Here is a 14476-nt window from a genome sequence, read left to right on the forward strand (position 1 = left end):
TTATGAAGCTATGGAAGTGTCTCTATCAGCGGAGAGACTATGTACACTTATAGAATTAGGGATCAAAGATTAACAAGGGACCTGAGAACCCATCTAGTCCATTCATTTCACAAAGTAAAGCCCAGAGAAATTAACTAATTTTCAAAAGTCAGAAAGGAATAGATGGCATATCCAGAACCCCAAGCTTTTGAAATATTGTAGATACAGAGGGTAGATGGATGGGAAAGGCCCTGTGTGTGCTGGGATATCCCAGTAGTCCTGATATTTCATCCTTCAAAGCCCTTTAAAGGAGCCAAACATGGCATTGGGAGAGAACGTAAGGGTTGTTTGTTTCTGGTGTTTTTAGGGCAAACTTTGTCTTATTTCTGTCTTTTATAACATCAAAAGCATTTCATACATGTTTGTTAAATTGAAAGTAACTTGGGCCCTGGAAGTATCTGGCTCATTTATGAGGAATATTATGGGAAGAATTCTGCGTTTGGAGTCAGGAAGATTTGGGGTGAAATTCTACCTTTGACACAAATGTTAAGATCATTGGGCTGCTGGGATCCTCAGTTCCTTCTCTATAACATGGGGTAAGTCCTATCAACAGTATCTATTTTTCAAGTTTGTGAGCCTCAAATTTGTCAAAGTGATAGATGTGTCGATGATTAAAATAACGATTCGTAGTCAGTTGATATCATGTGAAATTTAGAAATTGAACAATTCACGAGGAGTGGGAGTACATCCTGATTCACCGTGGTGTTATTTTTAGGTCCTCTTTCCCAACTTAGTTGCTTCTGAGATGACATTCGACTGCTGCCAACATCATGGCAGCAGGATATTAGTTAATTCTCTAGCATCCAGGCATCTGACAGGATGCTCAACAGTTTTGCCAGAACGTTAAATTATAGGGTCAGTTTAGAAGGGAGATTTAGCAGGACAGTTTTGAAGGTAATGAGTAGAATATGTGTGTATATGAATAAACTTACCTAGATCTACATGTATTTGTACGTCCATCTATATACAATATATATTTATATATTTTGTGGTACAAAATGGAGATTTATGGTTTTAAATAGAATCTTATTTTGTGCCCTCCCATGTGTACGTGTACATGGTCTCTCCTGGAGTCTGATCTCTTATAACAAAGGAGAAACGGGAGGCGTCTGGGAAACAAAGACAGAAGTGAGAGCAGCGCTGCCCTTGGGGGGTTTACACTCAGTGCCAAAAGGGAAGGGATTTTCTGCAGGTGCCAGTTGTCATCCTGCTCCTTTCTAGTAGCCCTGGTAGCATTGACTTGGGGATTATTCCTTAGCAAGAGCACAAGATAGAAAGGGAAGAGTATGTGATGTGTGTGTGGGGGGTGGTGATGGGGGGAATGGGGACAGTGCAGGTTCCGCACACATGTGTGCACTTGCTCCTTGATCTGCGGCAACGCTCTGGGCTGGGAGCCCTGGCTTCCCAGCCTCCTTCTGGCCTTGACTTTCTGCGGAATCCCACTGACCATCCTGTGGACAAAGCGTCTGGCCCTCCCTCAGCTGCTAGTGCCTTCCTTCCCAAACTAACACGTTCTCAGCTGCTTTGTATTTATCTTCTTTTTCCCATTGTGCGCTTGTGCACTCCTGCTCTTCTCTGCTGGAAGCCAAGCTAGCTAAAAGTAGAGGAGTTTGTATCTGTATCCCCAGCCCTTAGCCCCGACCTGGTGCGCACTTAATAAATTCCGATTGAGCGATACTTTTTAGTTGATTATGGGTCATTCAACTCACTTCTGTTAGACTTCTGTCCTAAACCACTGACAAGTTGGGATCTGTTGCTAGGTGTTCCCCTCGCTGCCAAAATCATGGATCCTTCGCATATTTGCATATGCTTTTACACTTGCTTTGTACCCCTAGCACTCAGCACAGTATCTAGCACACAGTAAGTGCTTAATTAAGGCTCTACCTGGCCCCATCGGGAGCTAAGTGGCTTGAGGTCAGGGACTCTCTTGTTTGCTTTTTTCTATCTAGCACTCAGCATAATATCTAGCACACAGTAAGTGCTTAATTAAGGCTCTGTGATCTCTCTCTCCGCCCCATCTTCGGGACCTTGGGTTTCTGTGAAACCCTCCTGCGCTCACACTGGCTGATCTGGCTCCCACCTTACCCTGTCACATGGCAGGATGCAGAGGGTCCTTTTCCCAGGTCCCCCGCGTCCCCCAAAGGTCCTTCCCTTCTGGGCTCAAAGGGCGGATTCTTACACCTCACCCCAGTCCCAATGGGTCCCATTCCTTTCACTTACCTCTGACCTCGTCCAGAGGTTCCAGGACTGCTGTTGCCTCGCGGAAGCATCGGGCTGGGTAGGAAAGGGAGAGCTCATCACTTCTTGGAAACAGCGCGTGTCTGTGAAACAAGAAATGGAAACCCAGCTCTGAATCTGTTTCTCTTCAAACAGCCTGGAGCTTGGAGGGAAGTGCTCCGGCCCTGCCACCATTATCATTGGCCTCTTAGTAGTTTGTGGCCACTGTCACGGTTATTATTAGCTCTTGTCCCGATTATCGTTAGCCTCTTAGTAATTTGCACTTAGCCAGTGCCTTGAGCATAGAAGGCCCATATTTCACACTTGAGACTGTTTATGGTTCATAGACTCCCCAGTAAAACACTGATATTAGGAAAAAGAGTTAAGTACTTCACTGTTTCCCTCTTGCAGTCCAGCCTCTTCTTGAGCTATTTATTTTTTATCCTTGTCCCTGAACATGGGTCATCTGCTGGGATTTGAACCCGTGCCTTTTAACTCAAAAGCTAGTCCTTTTTCCCGACCCGTGATGTTGCCACTTAGCCTTTCCTCTCACTCTTACAAAGTGGTGAACGCCGTGGTCTCTTCCACTGGGGCTGTTTTCACAGCCTTGCTGTGAGGGACATAAGGGATGGCAATGATTGCCCAGCAAGTGAAAATGCTATGACCATATGTTCCCAGCCACTTGAGGCTTTCACAGCCTTCATGGTAACATGTAATTTGATCTCAGAATGAACATAGCACAAAACTGTCATGGAGGGCACTAAAACATATTAACAGAGAACAGGAAAAGTACCTCTCAGGAGCCGTCTCTAGGTGCCCATCGTCCACTTCTGGGATCGGTGGTTAAAGACGACTGACAAGTCATCTGCTTGAGGAGACGACCTAGATCTTTTTCTATAACGTCCTAAGAAACCGTGCAGGGATGGGGTTGCCGGGGACTATTTGGGTGGGGGCATTGTTGAATCTTTGAAGCTGGCTCCTGGAGAGACCCGGTAGGTCTAGCTGGTTTGAAGCCTGGGGACCCATGGCACTCATTGGTTCAACTTGGTTTGCATTACACCCGGGTAGAAGTAAGTCCTTCCTTTATAGACACATTACATATAATTCTCCCTTTTGCTAAGACTTTCAAACCAGTCTAGAGTAGAAATCTGGGAAAGTCAGAAATAGAGGAAACAACTTCCCGGCTGAGGGGACGAGATGTTCTTTAGGGACATCTAAAGGGGAGACTCCCGGCTCTTTATGAAACTCCCATGAGACATTCTGGTCATTCAACTCACTTCTGGCCAGTGTATTCTCCACTGTGGGGTGTGGATTTTCTAATCATTATAGGTATCAGGTATTCGAAGCAAAGGGGGAAAGAATTGATTCTATTCAAGACATATTTATTAAGTATGTACTATGGTGCAAAAGGCACTGTGATGTGTGCAGGGGAAATAAAAAAAGGGGAAAAATCACTTTTCTAGTAGAAGATTTCATTCTATGGAGGTTAAATCATTTAAATGGAGAAATAATACAAAGCAATTTCAGGAGGAGAGAAAACTCACGTGAAAAGAAAGACTAGTAAATAGTCTTGGAGAGAAGAGAAAAGGGCTGGAGCTAAAGTACCCACCTCTTAAGATGGGTTGTAGATGGAGAATGGATAAGTCTCTGATTTTGTTTTTGTTGAGGGAGAGTGGAAGAGCTTCAGAGACAGTAGGGAGAGTGAAATGGTGTGGCTTAGAAAAGCACCAGAAGAAGGGCAGCTAAGGGTGCCCCAGTGCACAGAGCGCCTGGCCCTGAGTCTGGAAGATGAGTTCAAATCTGGTCTTAGCTGGGTTAACATAATTTATTTTAATTTTGAGCCAAAGTCCGGGGTGCACTCAGTAGGGAGTAGGGACTTCCAGGTTTTGGCCCTGACTCTGCCCATCATTGGCTGCCTGCTTGTCTGGATCTGTTTCTTTATCTGTAAGAAGCTGGGCTGTCTCTGTGTCTTCACACTGAGGGTCCTTCTTGCCAGGAGCCCCCTCTTCCCATCCCTGCAGGGCTCACCTCAAACATCACTTTCTCCAAAAGGATGTTCCTGCCCCTGTAGCTGCTAGACCCTCCGATGCCAAAGCTCTTGTATATACCTAGATATGCAGACTGCATCTCCCCAGTAGAATCCTTAGGGCCAGGACCCCTTTACTTTTTCTTAGTACTTCCAGCACTCAGTACAGTACCTGGTCCAACCCAAGTCTTTCCTGATGGTTATTGACTGTTGACTGGCCCTAGCACTCAGTACAGCGCCTGGTCCAACCCAAGTCTTTCCTGATGGTTATTGACTGTTGACTGGCCCTAGCACTCAGTACAGCACCTGGTCCAACCCAAGTCTTTCCTGATGGTTATTGACTGTTGACTGGCCCTAGCACTCAGTACAGCACCTGGTCCAATTAACCTTGTTACTTACTGGCTGTTGACTGACCCCTCTGTGAGCTCTCAGGCTCCTTCTAGCTCTAATCTTGTAATGAGAAAGGCACTAAAACTGGCACGTGTCCGTGATTTCTTGGGAAATCTGTGGCTGACAACTCTCATCTCTCAGAAATGATTAGAGCCCTTCAGGAGGAAATCAGGATGTCTGTTAATGTGTCCGATATCACAGAGTGGCTCCGGGGCTCCAGATTAATGAGCAGGTGGGCAGAGGCAGCATTCCCACAATTCCCATCTTCAAAGGACCCCAAGCCTCTTTCAGGGGGTTATTATCCCAGTAACCACGCCAGGTGCTGCAGACCTGGATTGTCCAAACCGTATGCGGGCATATGGTTTCAATCACTAGTACAAAGAGAGGCTTTGGGTGCCATGGAAAAACCGCTGGGTTTAGTCAGGGGATCAGCACTTATGTTTCAGGGCCACCTTTTTAGAGCTACAATCTATGATCTCATGTGCAGAGGACTGGGTTGAGATGGAGGAAATGGGGAAGGAACCATAAAGAGATGAAGGAGACCATCTCTACCCTCAAAGAACTGATCCTTTGGGTAAGGGGGATGAGCCACCTGAACAGGTGAGTACAGATTGCAATGCCAGGTGCTGATAGAGGTGCTATGAGATCAGATGGGGAAGAACTTATTTAGACTGGAGGTGTTTTTGGCAAGAAATTGTCTAGAGCAAGTTTTAAAATCATCACCAGAGGCTGCTAACATTGTCTTCTCGATTGGGGCAAAAATAATTTCCACTGCTAAGCAGGAAAATGAGATTTAATGGAGCATAATAGTTAGAAAAGTGCTGTCTTGGATTTTCCAACCAAATCTAGCGGACAAGTTCTGAGAATAATGCTTAGCAAATCTCTAAGCCTTGCCTAGAGAGCTGGTTTGAAAACAGTGGGAATGCCATTTTGAAAGACCTTGCTTTGATTTTTTGGGGTCTTGGACTTACACTTTGAAGACCCCACATACGATTTTGCTGCCAACTGGGTTTACTGGCTCTGAGGGGAAGACGAATGAACCCAGAGAAATAAGAGAATGCTCCTTGGTTGCTGGGAGGCTTTGGCTCCCCCTGATTGGGAGCTGGGCCTGTCTCAGAGCCCTGCCACTTAAGTGACAGCCTGACGACTAGAACTGAGCTCAGAAGATCTCTAGGCTCCCTGCCAATTTAGACAGCCTAGCCCTCTGTCCACTTTGGTCCATCTGTCAGTCGGTGGGTCTGTCTGTAACCAACTGAAATCAAAGTGGCCAATTGCAATCACTTCCTTCCCTTAAACTCTTGGGTGTGGCTTTGTTCATGAAGCTTTCTTTGGCTCAAATCAGCCATCTCTTCTCAAATTTTCCTAAAACATTTTGTGATAATGCTTTGTTCTCATGACATTCTCCCCAGCCCACTGTACAGAAGATAAAGGCTTTTAGGTCACGAAGACCTGGGTTCAAATGACACAGATTGCTGAAAGTTGCGTAAACTCTGTGTCCAAACTTCTCTCTAAGGCTGTAAGTTGCAAAGAAAGTTTTGTTTTGGTAGAGGGAGTACAGTGATCAAATCGCGGGTTGGATTCAATCCCATTCTTGTATCCCCATTATAAATGATAAGCGGCTCAAGGGCAGGAGCTGTGTCATTTTTCCATCTTCATATGGTGCTAAATAAATGTTTGTTCAATCGATTTGTGCCACGGAAAAGAGAAAGGACCCTACATATGTGGTCTAGAAGCAGTAGGAACCGAACTGACCTTAGAGCTGGAGATGGAAAATCTCCAAGGGCGAACACCTTCAATGGCTCCCCATCTCCACATCTGATATTCAGGGCCACCTGCCTGTCTTTGGAGTCTTATCCTCCTCCTCTTAGGCTCATCCATTTGTTAGTCCCATAGCCATAATGGATGTTTGCCTAATCTCTCTTGGCTTTTTGTGATCCTCCTCTTACTTCATGGTCCAAGTCAGGTGGAGCTCTCCTGGGAAGTCACCAAGCCTTGCTTCTTCCCTCCCTCCTCACAATTCTGGAGCCCTTTTCTTGGGACCCTCCTTTGGGCTGCCCTCCCACCTCCTTCATTCGTAAGTAGTCAGGACAGGCTATTGGGAGACACTGCTCTGAAATCGTTGCCATGAATTTAGTTGAGTTGATTTCCATAAGCTCTGGTGACATCTACTTCAGGGGGTCCATGATCTTGTGGGAGGCTTCTCTCTACATCAGTAAAGATTACAGCCAGTTCTCACCTGGTTAACCTGTACAAGTCTTTTTCATGTCTCCTTTCTGTTGTCATGTATCCCCCTTTACATGGCCTTGGTGGTATGCTAAGCCCCTTACCACACAGAAATTACTATGGCTCATGCGAGGGGATCCTACAAGTCTCAGTGAAATTTCAAGGTAATTAAAGTTTCAAACTGTACTAAGACATTTGTATGATGATTTTACTTTGTATAGATTGTGATGGATGGGTTTTAATAATAATAAAAATAATAATAATAACCATTATCAAGTAGGTTTAGACACTAGTCTCAGGACTTCACTGGTATAAGAAACTTCCTCACCTCCATATCTGCTGCGGACCAGAGAAGGTCGGTATCTTCTCTCTTAGTCCTAAAGAATTCCCTAGAGCACTGAGAAGTCGGGGTTTATTAAGTGGTCCAGTGGATAGGCTGTCGAACCTGGAAGTCGGTGAGACGAGTTCAAATACTGCTCAGACAAATGCCTGCTGTGTGTCCCTGGGCCAGTCACCTAACCCAATCTGCCTCAGTTTCCTCACTCATTAAATGAGTTAGAGAAGGCAATGGCAAACTATTAGAATCCTTACAAGCTGTTAAGTTATTAGAATTGATAGAGACAATAATTACCTAATTTAGCATGGTTCAGTATGATCGATCTGATTCTATGAATAGATTGTTATGGGCCAGAACTTGAAACAAGGGACTGAGTGGAACTGATAGAAACAATGCTTGTGTTCACACCTTTAGAGAACTCATATAAGCAAAAAGCTCTTAGGGCCAAAGAGCACTCTGGGAGGAAGCCCACAAGCCCACTCTCAGAGGTGGAGTCAGATTCATTCCATTTTCCACCTTTGTGCTGGCTGAAGGATTTAGAAACATTCAGAGGGAGCTCTTGGAACCAAAGAAAGCTGAGGCCTCTAAGAAAGCTACCAGGGCCCAAGGAAGGAGAAAATAAACGTTTGCATTTTATCAGCTGGCTGTGTTTGGAGTGATTATTGATCTGAACTGAAACTAAGGCTGCCTCCAGAAAACCTCCCCAAGAAACCTGCTCCCAGAGAGAACAATTATATTATAGAAAAAGAAGAAAAACACCCCAACAAACTATTGCATCTTTGCCAAAAACCAAACTAAAACTACTGAATAAGGACAACACAGCTGGTATAGGGCAGAGGCAGAATTTGAACCTGCAAAGCCAGCTCCCTGTTGACCAGATCACCTCCTCACCTGTGGGAGAGAGATGTGCATAAATATGAACAATGCAACATCCCTGGGAGAAAGGAAAGGTTAGCGAGATCCGGGAACAGAGAGGTGGTTCGCTGCTGTGGGAATCGGGGAAGGCTTCCTGGAGAAAGGGGCCTTCCAGACACAGTGAGCCTCGGTTACTGTAACTGCCCCTGCATTTCAGCCTTTACAAAATTACCTGCATATTGGGAGTCCTCTATTGGTCTGGCGGGTAAGATTTTCATAGATGGGAGTCCTTCCTTGGGGAAATCCATGGTTTCTTCGTAGTATTCCCCCTCAGGATCCTGCACTCCATCAGCCCAGTTTGCTATGTTACTATCCTAAGGAGAAGGGAGCAGCCCCATAAGGAAGATGAAAGAGCTTTATGTTGATGAAGAGCATTGCTACAGAGGCACCTCAAGGAGCAAAACTGGACCATGGACCTGTCCAAGGTCAGGGCACTGAAGCACCCTCAGGGACCGTAATTTAGATTTATTTTTGAAAGACTCAACTGAAACTATGTCCAGAGCATCGGGAATTTGATGGGGAGAAGGCTCTCAGATGGTATTTTGGTGTTCAGACCTTCTAAGTTCTCAAATCCAGTCCCTCACCACCCACTGCTGAGCTCCCAAGTTCCCATCAGGCTCCCAATGTTACTCCACTTTCCACGGCTTCCCGGGCAGAAAGCCTAGCTTTGGTTTGGGAGGGGGCTCGGTAATTACTCAGGGAATGGTGAGGACCGGCTATGGCCACATACTGGTGACCTACTGACACAATAAGAACACCGGGCTCAATGTCCTCACCAGAAGGCCTCCCAAGTGAGTTAATTCACCATCTGCGTGGGCTAAAGGGGCTTGACTCTAGAGTCAGAGGTCCTTGGTATCCCACCTCTGATTTTCAAACTGCTCAATCTTGCAGAATAATTTAAAGTCCCTTTCCTCATCTCTCAAATGAAGGGGTTGGACTAGATCGGGCTTCTTAAACAGTTTCTAATCACTACCTTTTCACCAGAGAACTCTGTACATGAGCCCAGGTACGTGGGTTTATGAAACAGATAAACAAAGCAAACATTTACTGATAATAAATCATCTTTTCAGGACCCCATAGGGGGTCACAGCAAACAGTTTAAGAAACTTTGGACTCCATGACCTTCAAAGTCCCTTCCATTGTGGTTCTAGGAAAGCGCATTATTTTTATAGTTGGAGGACCAAGAGTCAAAACACTTATCTGATCTTGAGCAAACTAATTTGTCCATGCCTCAGTTTTCTGAAATGTATAACGGGGATTGTGAGGAAACTAATTTTCATTAAGGAAAACGTATTCTCTATGTCAAAAACCTCACGGCTTTCCCCAAACCACTCTCCTTTTTAAAGAAGGTCGAAGGGGAGAATTGAGTAGACTTACATAGCTGGAGCAGTCCTCAGAAACAGTTCTGTGCTGACCTGCTAAAGAAAAAAAGATAAAAATGTGATGACGTTTTAGAAGAATTCTAACCTTCATGTGATCGCAATGCTGTTCTTGGACCTCCATGTGCCTCCTCTAACCCTTGAGAGCCAGGCTTCCTCCCAGGCCTGGAGTGCATTCTCCCCCAAACTCCCTCCCGGTCCTGTCTCATGGCCACTTCTTACAGGAAGCCTCTCTACCCACCCGGCCCCAAGTTCTGGGGGCTTAACCTGGGATCTGAGACCTTTGGTTTTTGTTTACCTATTCTAACAGGCATGTTTCAGTAGAATTGATTTCCTTTGCAACCTTTTTATTTTCTTCTTTTAAGGACCTGATCCTGACAGGGGTCGCCTTTTCCCCAGGCTTTGGAAGAGGGTCCAAGGTTAAGAATTCCTGTCTGCTTGCTTTTGCTTTCTAATTCCTGAAGAGAGCTTTCAGCTTTCTATCTGTTTGCTCGCACACCCAAGCTGGCCTTGGGCCTTCCCCAGTAGGATGCAAGTACCAACATCATTATCTCAGCCCTGCATTGTACAGTTGAGGAAGAGAAAGCACACAGGAGAGTGATGTCGTTCAAGGTCACACAACTGGTTTCTGGAGCAGCTGGGCCCTGCACCCAGATCTCCTGACTCTGAGATCAAAGGGCTTCCCATTATAGTGTGATGTCTCTGCTTTTCAGATGTGTGACATACGGTTCTGGTTCTTCCAAAAAGGGAGCAGGGAAGGAGGATGAGAAACGTTCAGAATCAACCTGGGAGCCTCCACTTCAGCTCTCCCAGCTGGGACCAGCAAGTGGCCCAAGTGGTTGGTTTTTTTAACCTTTGTGAAAACAAACAAAGGTCCAAGTAACTGGCTGACCCAACTAATTCATGTGAATCTCCCGTTCTCCAGTGCTTCTCGCCAGCTTCCAATGGGTTATCCTGACGATGATGTATGGGAAAGAACCGTGAACTCTCAATCAGGACACCTGTGTTCCATGCTTGATTGCCCAACTCACTGACCCCAGGGCAAGTTGAGAAATTACCCTTTTACTAAACTACCTCATTGTCTTCATCTGTAAAATGGGGATAATCTTATTTGTACCATGGACCACACATTTCTACGAGAAAAGCACTTTTATCAATAATAATAATCCCTGAGATATATATGGTGGTTTACCAGGCATTTTATTATTTGACTCTCAGGAGTCTGTATCATCTTCATTTTATAAGCCCAGAGCATCACATTTAGTGTCTGAGACAAGAACCCGGTGTTCCACATGTATCCATGTGGACCGGTATCACGTCATCATTATGGTTCCTTGGTTTGGCCATCACTTGGTCATGTGCCCGGTCATAGGGTATTTTGTTGGGCTGGACGGCCCATTGGGGAAGTTAACTGGGACTGTGGGGATGAAGGAAACCTTAACTCCCAAGACCTGAGTGGGGCCAGCGTTTGAAGCCTGTTCTAGCTCATTAATTGATGTGGAATAAGGAGAATGGAGAGGAAGAACTGGCCGCACCTGCTCCCTGTTGGGGCCCATTGCTGTGGCTCCCCCGGGCAGCCCCCAGGCACTCTGCAGGCACTAATTCAGACCAGGAAGCTTGACCCCACACCGATTATATCACAGGAGGCAGAAAGGAGGACATGGGCCGGCTCTCCCGGGTGGCAGTTTGCACTTTTCCGCAATAGAATTGTGTTAATAGGGTCACGCATTAAACACGGCGGGGCCAGGCGGAGCAAATGAGCCGGACGTCACTGCCACCCGCTTGCCCATATGGTCACCGAGATCACTTCTGGGCTCTGCAGTGCGGAGGCCGTGGGGCGCAGGGGACGGCGAGCCAGGCCGGACTTGCCAGCTGAGTGACCCCACCCTTCGTGGAACTTGGCCAAAAAGGCCCGGGGTCGTGTAGGAGGGATGGGGCAGAAGGTACAGTGGTGGGCTTAGCTCCTGGAGCGCTGAGCTCGAGGCTTGGCTCTGTCTCCAGGGTAGTCTTCTCAGCTACTCCCTAAGACTGGAATTGAACATTTGCCTAGAAAGGACTTCTTCAATGGCGTTCCTGACACTAATAAAGTCCTACTTGGGAACCATGTCCTCTCGCACCCCTGAGAGGGTCCCCTAGATGAACTCTTTCTTTCCAAGTCAGCAGTTTTGTGTTCCGTGTATCTGGGGAAGTTGTCAGCTTGGCTATGCAAGGCCCAGGGCCAAGGTAACTGGTCCGAGCTGAGAAGGCTTCCAAACCAGGAAACGGAACCCAAGGTACTCTCTGACAGGGCTGGGAAGAAACCCTTTGGGGACAGTGTGGTGCCATTATGCCATTTGTCATTTGTAACTGCCTCGTTGGCTCGTACAAAGGTAAGGTCTTATGCTAATAATAATGCTGATAATAATACCCCCAACCATTACCATTTATGTGGTACTTACTATGGGCCAGGTGCATGTTAAATGCTTTACAATTATGATCTCATTTGATCCTCATAACAACCCATTATTACTCTTACTTTACAGAACAGTAAATTGAGGCAAACTGGGCCAGTAAGTGTCTGAGACCGGACTCCGGTGGTCTCAAGTACCACCTCGCTGCATCTAAATGCAAACTAGTGCTACCATTCCCCTCCACGCTAACATCAGCATTTGAGCTCTCCAACATTCGGGAAGGTCCCTGACCATGGTAAGTCCCTTAAAATTCTAACATTGTGTTCCAAGGTTCTCCCAGCCATGGCATTCTTTGTCCTCTGTTCTAAAGTCTTGAACCTTTATGATTTTCTAGGGAGCAACTGTCTTTTCTGCTCTAATACCCTGATTCTAAGATTTCTCCAAATTGAACACTTATGTTCTGTTTTAAGGTCCCTTCTCATTCCAATGGTCTATTTACAAGGATCCTTCCTGTTCTAAAATTCTACATTCTGAAAGTCTCTCTTCCTCTACTATTCTATGTCCTAAGGTGTCTTCAGTTTGAATGTTCAGCAATCCGGGTACTTGGGAGCGGATCTGCGTCATTTGTCAGGGAGGGGACACGATCAGGTCATATTTCTCAAAGAAAAATGCAGGTCTAGATACAAAATTATGCAATTTCCTTCAGTGTCACTGATCCAACAACAGCTTCTTGTATACAATATCACTACACAAAGCTTTTTTTTTTTTTAAAGCTGGATGTGCAGACTAATGGGTATAATTGAAAGTACAAGGAAAATTGGGTTATAGGAAGAATGTAATTATCTGTCTTGGCTTGATGCCAGTAAGCTGGGCTCAGTCAGTGGCTAGAATCATGGCCATCAGGGATCAGGGCTCGCTGGCCATTTCATTAGAGGGATGTAAGTGAGATCTGCTGCTCTGTGGAGATGCCCAGGTTTATTTTCACTTGTAAGCGTCTATTTGAACTTGAGTCCATAGAGGAATAAAGTTTGTGCATTAATAAGCAGCCCTATTTAACGTGCACCCCAAGTGATTCCGTTTTTGTGGGATCTAGATAGCTAGCTGGCCCACAAAGCCACATTACTCTCTAAACTCACTTAGCATAACAATTCATAAACCCAATCTCATTAGATTCAGCTCTTGTTCTAGCAGGGGGTAGAAACAGGAAGTCATGAAGTGGGGTGATAGTTAGGGAACCTCCTTATTGCATTAAGGCACAAAACTATTTAACAGTCCAAATGATTTCATCTCGATCCCCATGGGATTTCCAGGATGAACAATTTTCATCTTCTGTCATCCTTTAGGATTTCAGCCAGGCAGGGGGTTATGATGTGGTACACTCTCTAGAGCAATTTTGGGATTTGGGGATTTTTTAAGGCACGATTTCATTTATGGAGACATGATTAGATAAACATTAGACTAACAAAGAGTTGATACAGTGACTTAGCCAGTTGAGGATTGGAATTTCCAATAGAGTCCTTGCATCTTAAATCCTGCCTTCCCCACACTGGCGCTTGATGTTCAGGGGAGCAAGAGAATCCCAGAGTGGAAGGGGCCCCGAGCTTATCCAGCCCTCCCCCTACTAGACATGAATTCTTTCAATTCAATTCACATTCACAAGTGTCTACTAGGTTCCAGGCCATATCAGGAACGTTGGCCCTCCTTACCTTTGAATCATGGAGATCTTTGCTTCCTTCAGGGCTCAGCTCAGATAGTATCTCCTAGAGAAAGCCTTCCCTGCATCCTCCTAATTATTCACACTTTCCTCTCTGTTCAAAGGATCCACACCCTGTTAGGTACTGGAAATATGACACCGGCCTCTAGGAACTTATATTCCTTAACTTCCATGTGCCTTTTGCAAACTGATAAGTAAATATAAGATCCCTTTCCTGGGGGCTACAGAGAAGACACTAAAAACTGCCCCAATCAGGCAGATATCAGGCTGAAAAACCAGCTGAGTCAATGAGTCTTAGTTCTGTTTTTAGAGCAGGAGCACCTAGGAGGCATCCGGAGATGGAGGATAGGGATTGGTCGCTCCAGGTGGCCAGAGGTGCAAGGACTCCAGGGAAGAGGAAGCAGGGAGGCAGCTGGAGGGTGTTTGGGCCGGGAGCCAGTGGAGCAGGGTTCTAGTGCCTCTTCTAACCCACTAGACCAGTTCTCTGGAACCCTGGATGTCATTAATCTACCAAGCTGCCAGTCGGGCTCCGAGCTAGGCTGGGGGATGGCAAAGAAGGCGAGAGCATTGGACTGCACGGTCTCTGAGAAAGTGAATAAGCATTTCCTAAGCACCTACTGCATGCAGGAACTGCTCCACGTTGGGAAGACAGGGAAAAAGGACGGTATCATCCCTGACCGCCAGGAGTTCAAATTCTGATGGGGTGATGGGAAGCAAATAATGCTGTAACCAGTGTGTACACAGGGTGACTGGACGACATCTCAGAGTCCTTTCAACTCGGTCGGGATATTTCCGTCCTGTCTGAGTCCTTCTAACCCCGTTTGGGATTTTTTTTTGGCAGAGATC

The 14476-nt window shown here is 46.0% G+C and overlaps 1 protein-coding gene and 1 long non-coding RNA gene across 3 annotated transcripts in view; one reads left to right on the forward strand and one right to left on the reverse strand.

Annotated features, from left to right (window-relative positions):
• The window catches only part of CLNK (cytokine dependent hematopoietic cell linker), a 230735-nt gene that overhangs the window by 57405 nt on the left and 158854 nt on the right, over window positions 1-14476 (reverse strand). The window contains exons 7-9 of one of the 2 annotated variants that reach the window (XM_031942106.1): window positions 9525-9562; window positions 8320-8461; window positions 2260-2360 (exon numbers count right to left, since the gene is read on the reverse strand). In XM_031942106.1, coding sequence (XP_031797966.1) covers window positions 2260-2360; window positions 8320-8461; window positions 9525-9562 — 281 coding nt within the window. Of the gene's footprint in view, window positions 1-2259; window positions 2361-8319; window positions 8462-9524; window positions 9566-14476 lie in introns of both variants that reach the window. The other variant, XM_031942105.1, reaches the window with a different exon arrangement.
• LOC116419841 overlaps window positions 10967-14476 on the forward strand; it is a 46773-nt gene continuing 43263 nt past the window's right edge. Inside the window, exon 1 of the long non-coding RNA XR_004230162.1 lies at window positions 10967-12211. This is a non-coding gene — a long non-coding RNA (uncharacterized LOC116419841). The remainder of the gene's footprint in view (window positions 12212-14476) is intronic.

This window comes from Sarcophilus harrisii, chromosome 6, assembly GCF_902635505.1.
Source record: "Sarcophilus harrisii chromosome 6, mSarHar1.11, whole genome shotgun sequence".
Classification (NCBI taxonomy): Eukaryota; Metazoa; Chordata; class Mammalia; order Dasyuromorphia; family Dasyuridae; genus Sarcophilus; species Sarcophilus harrisii.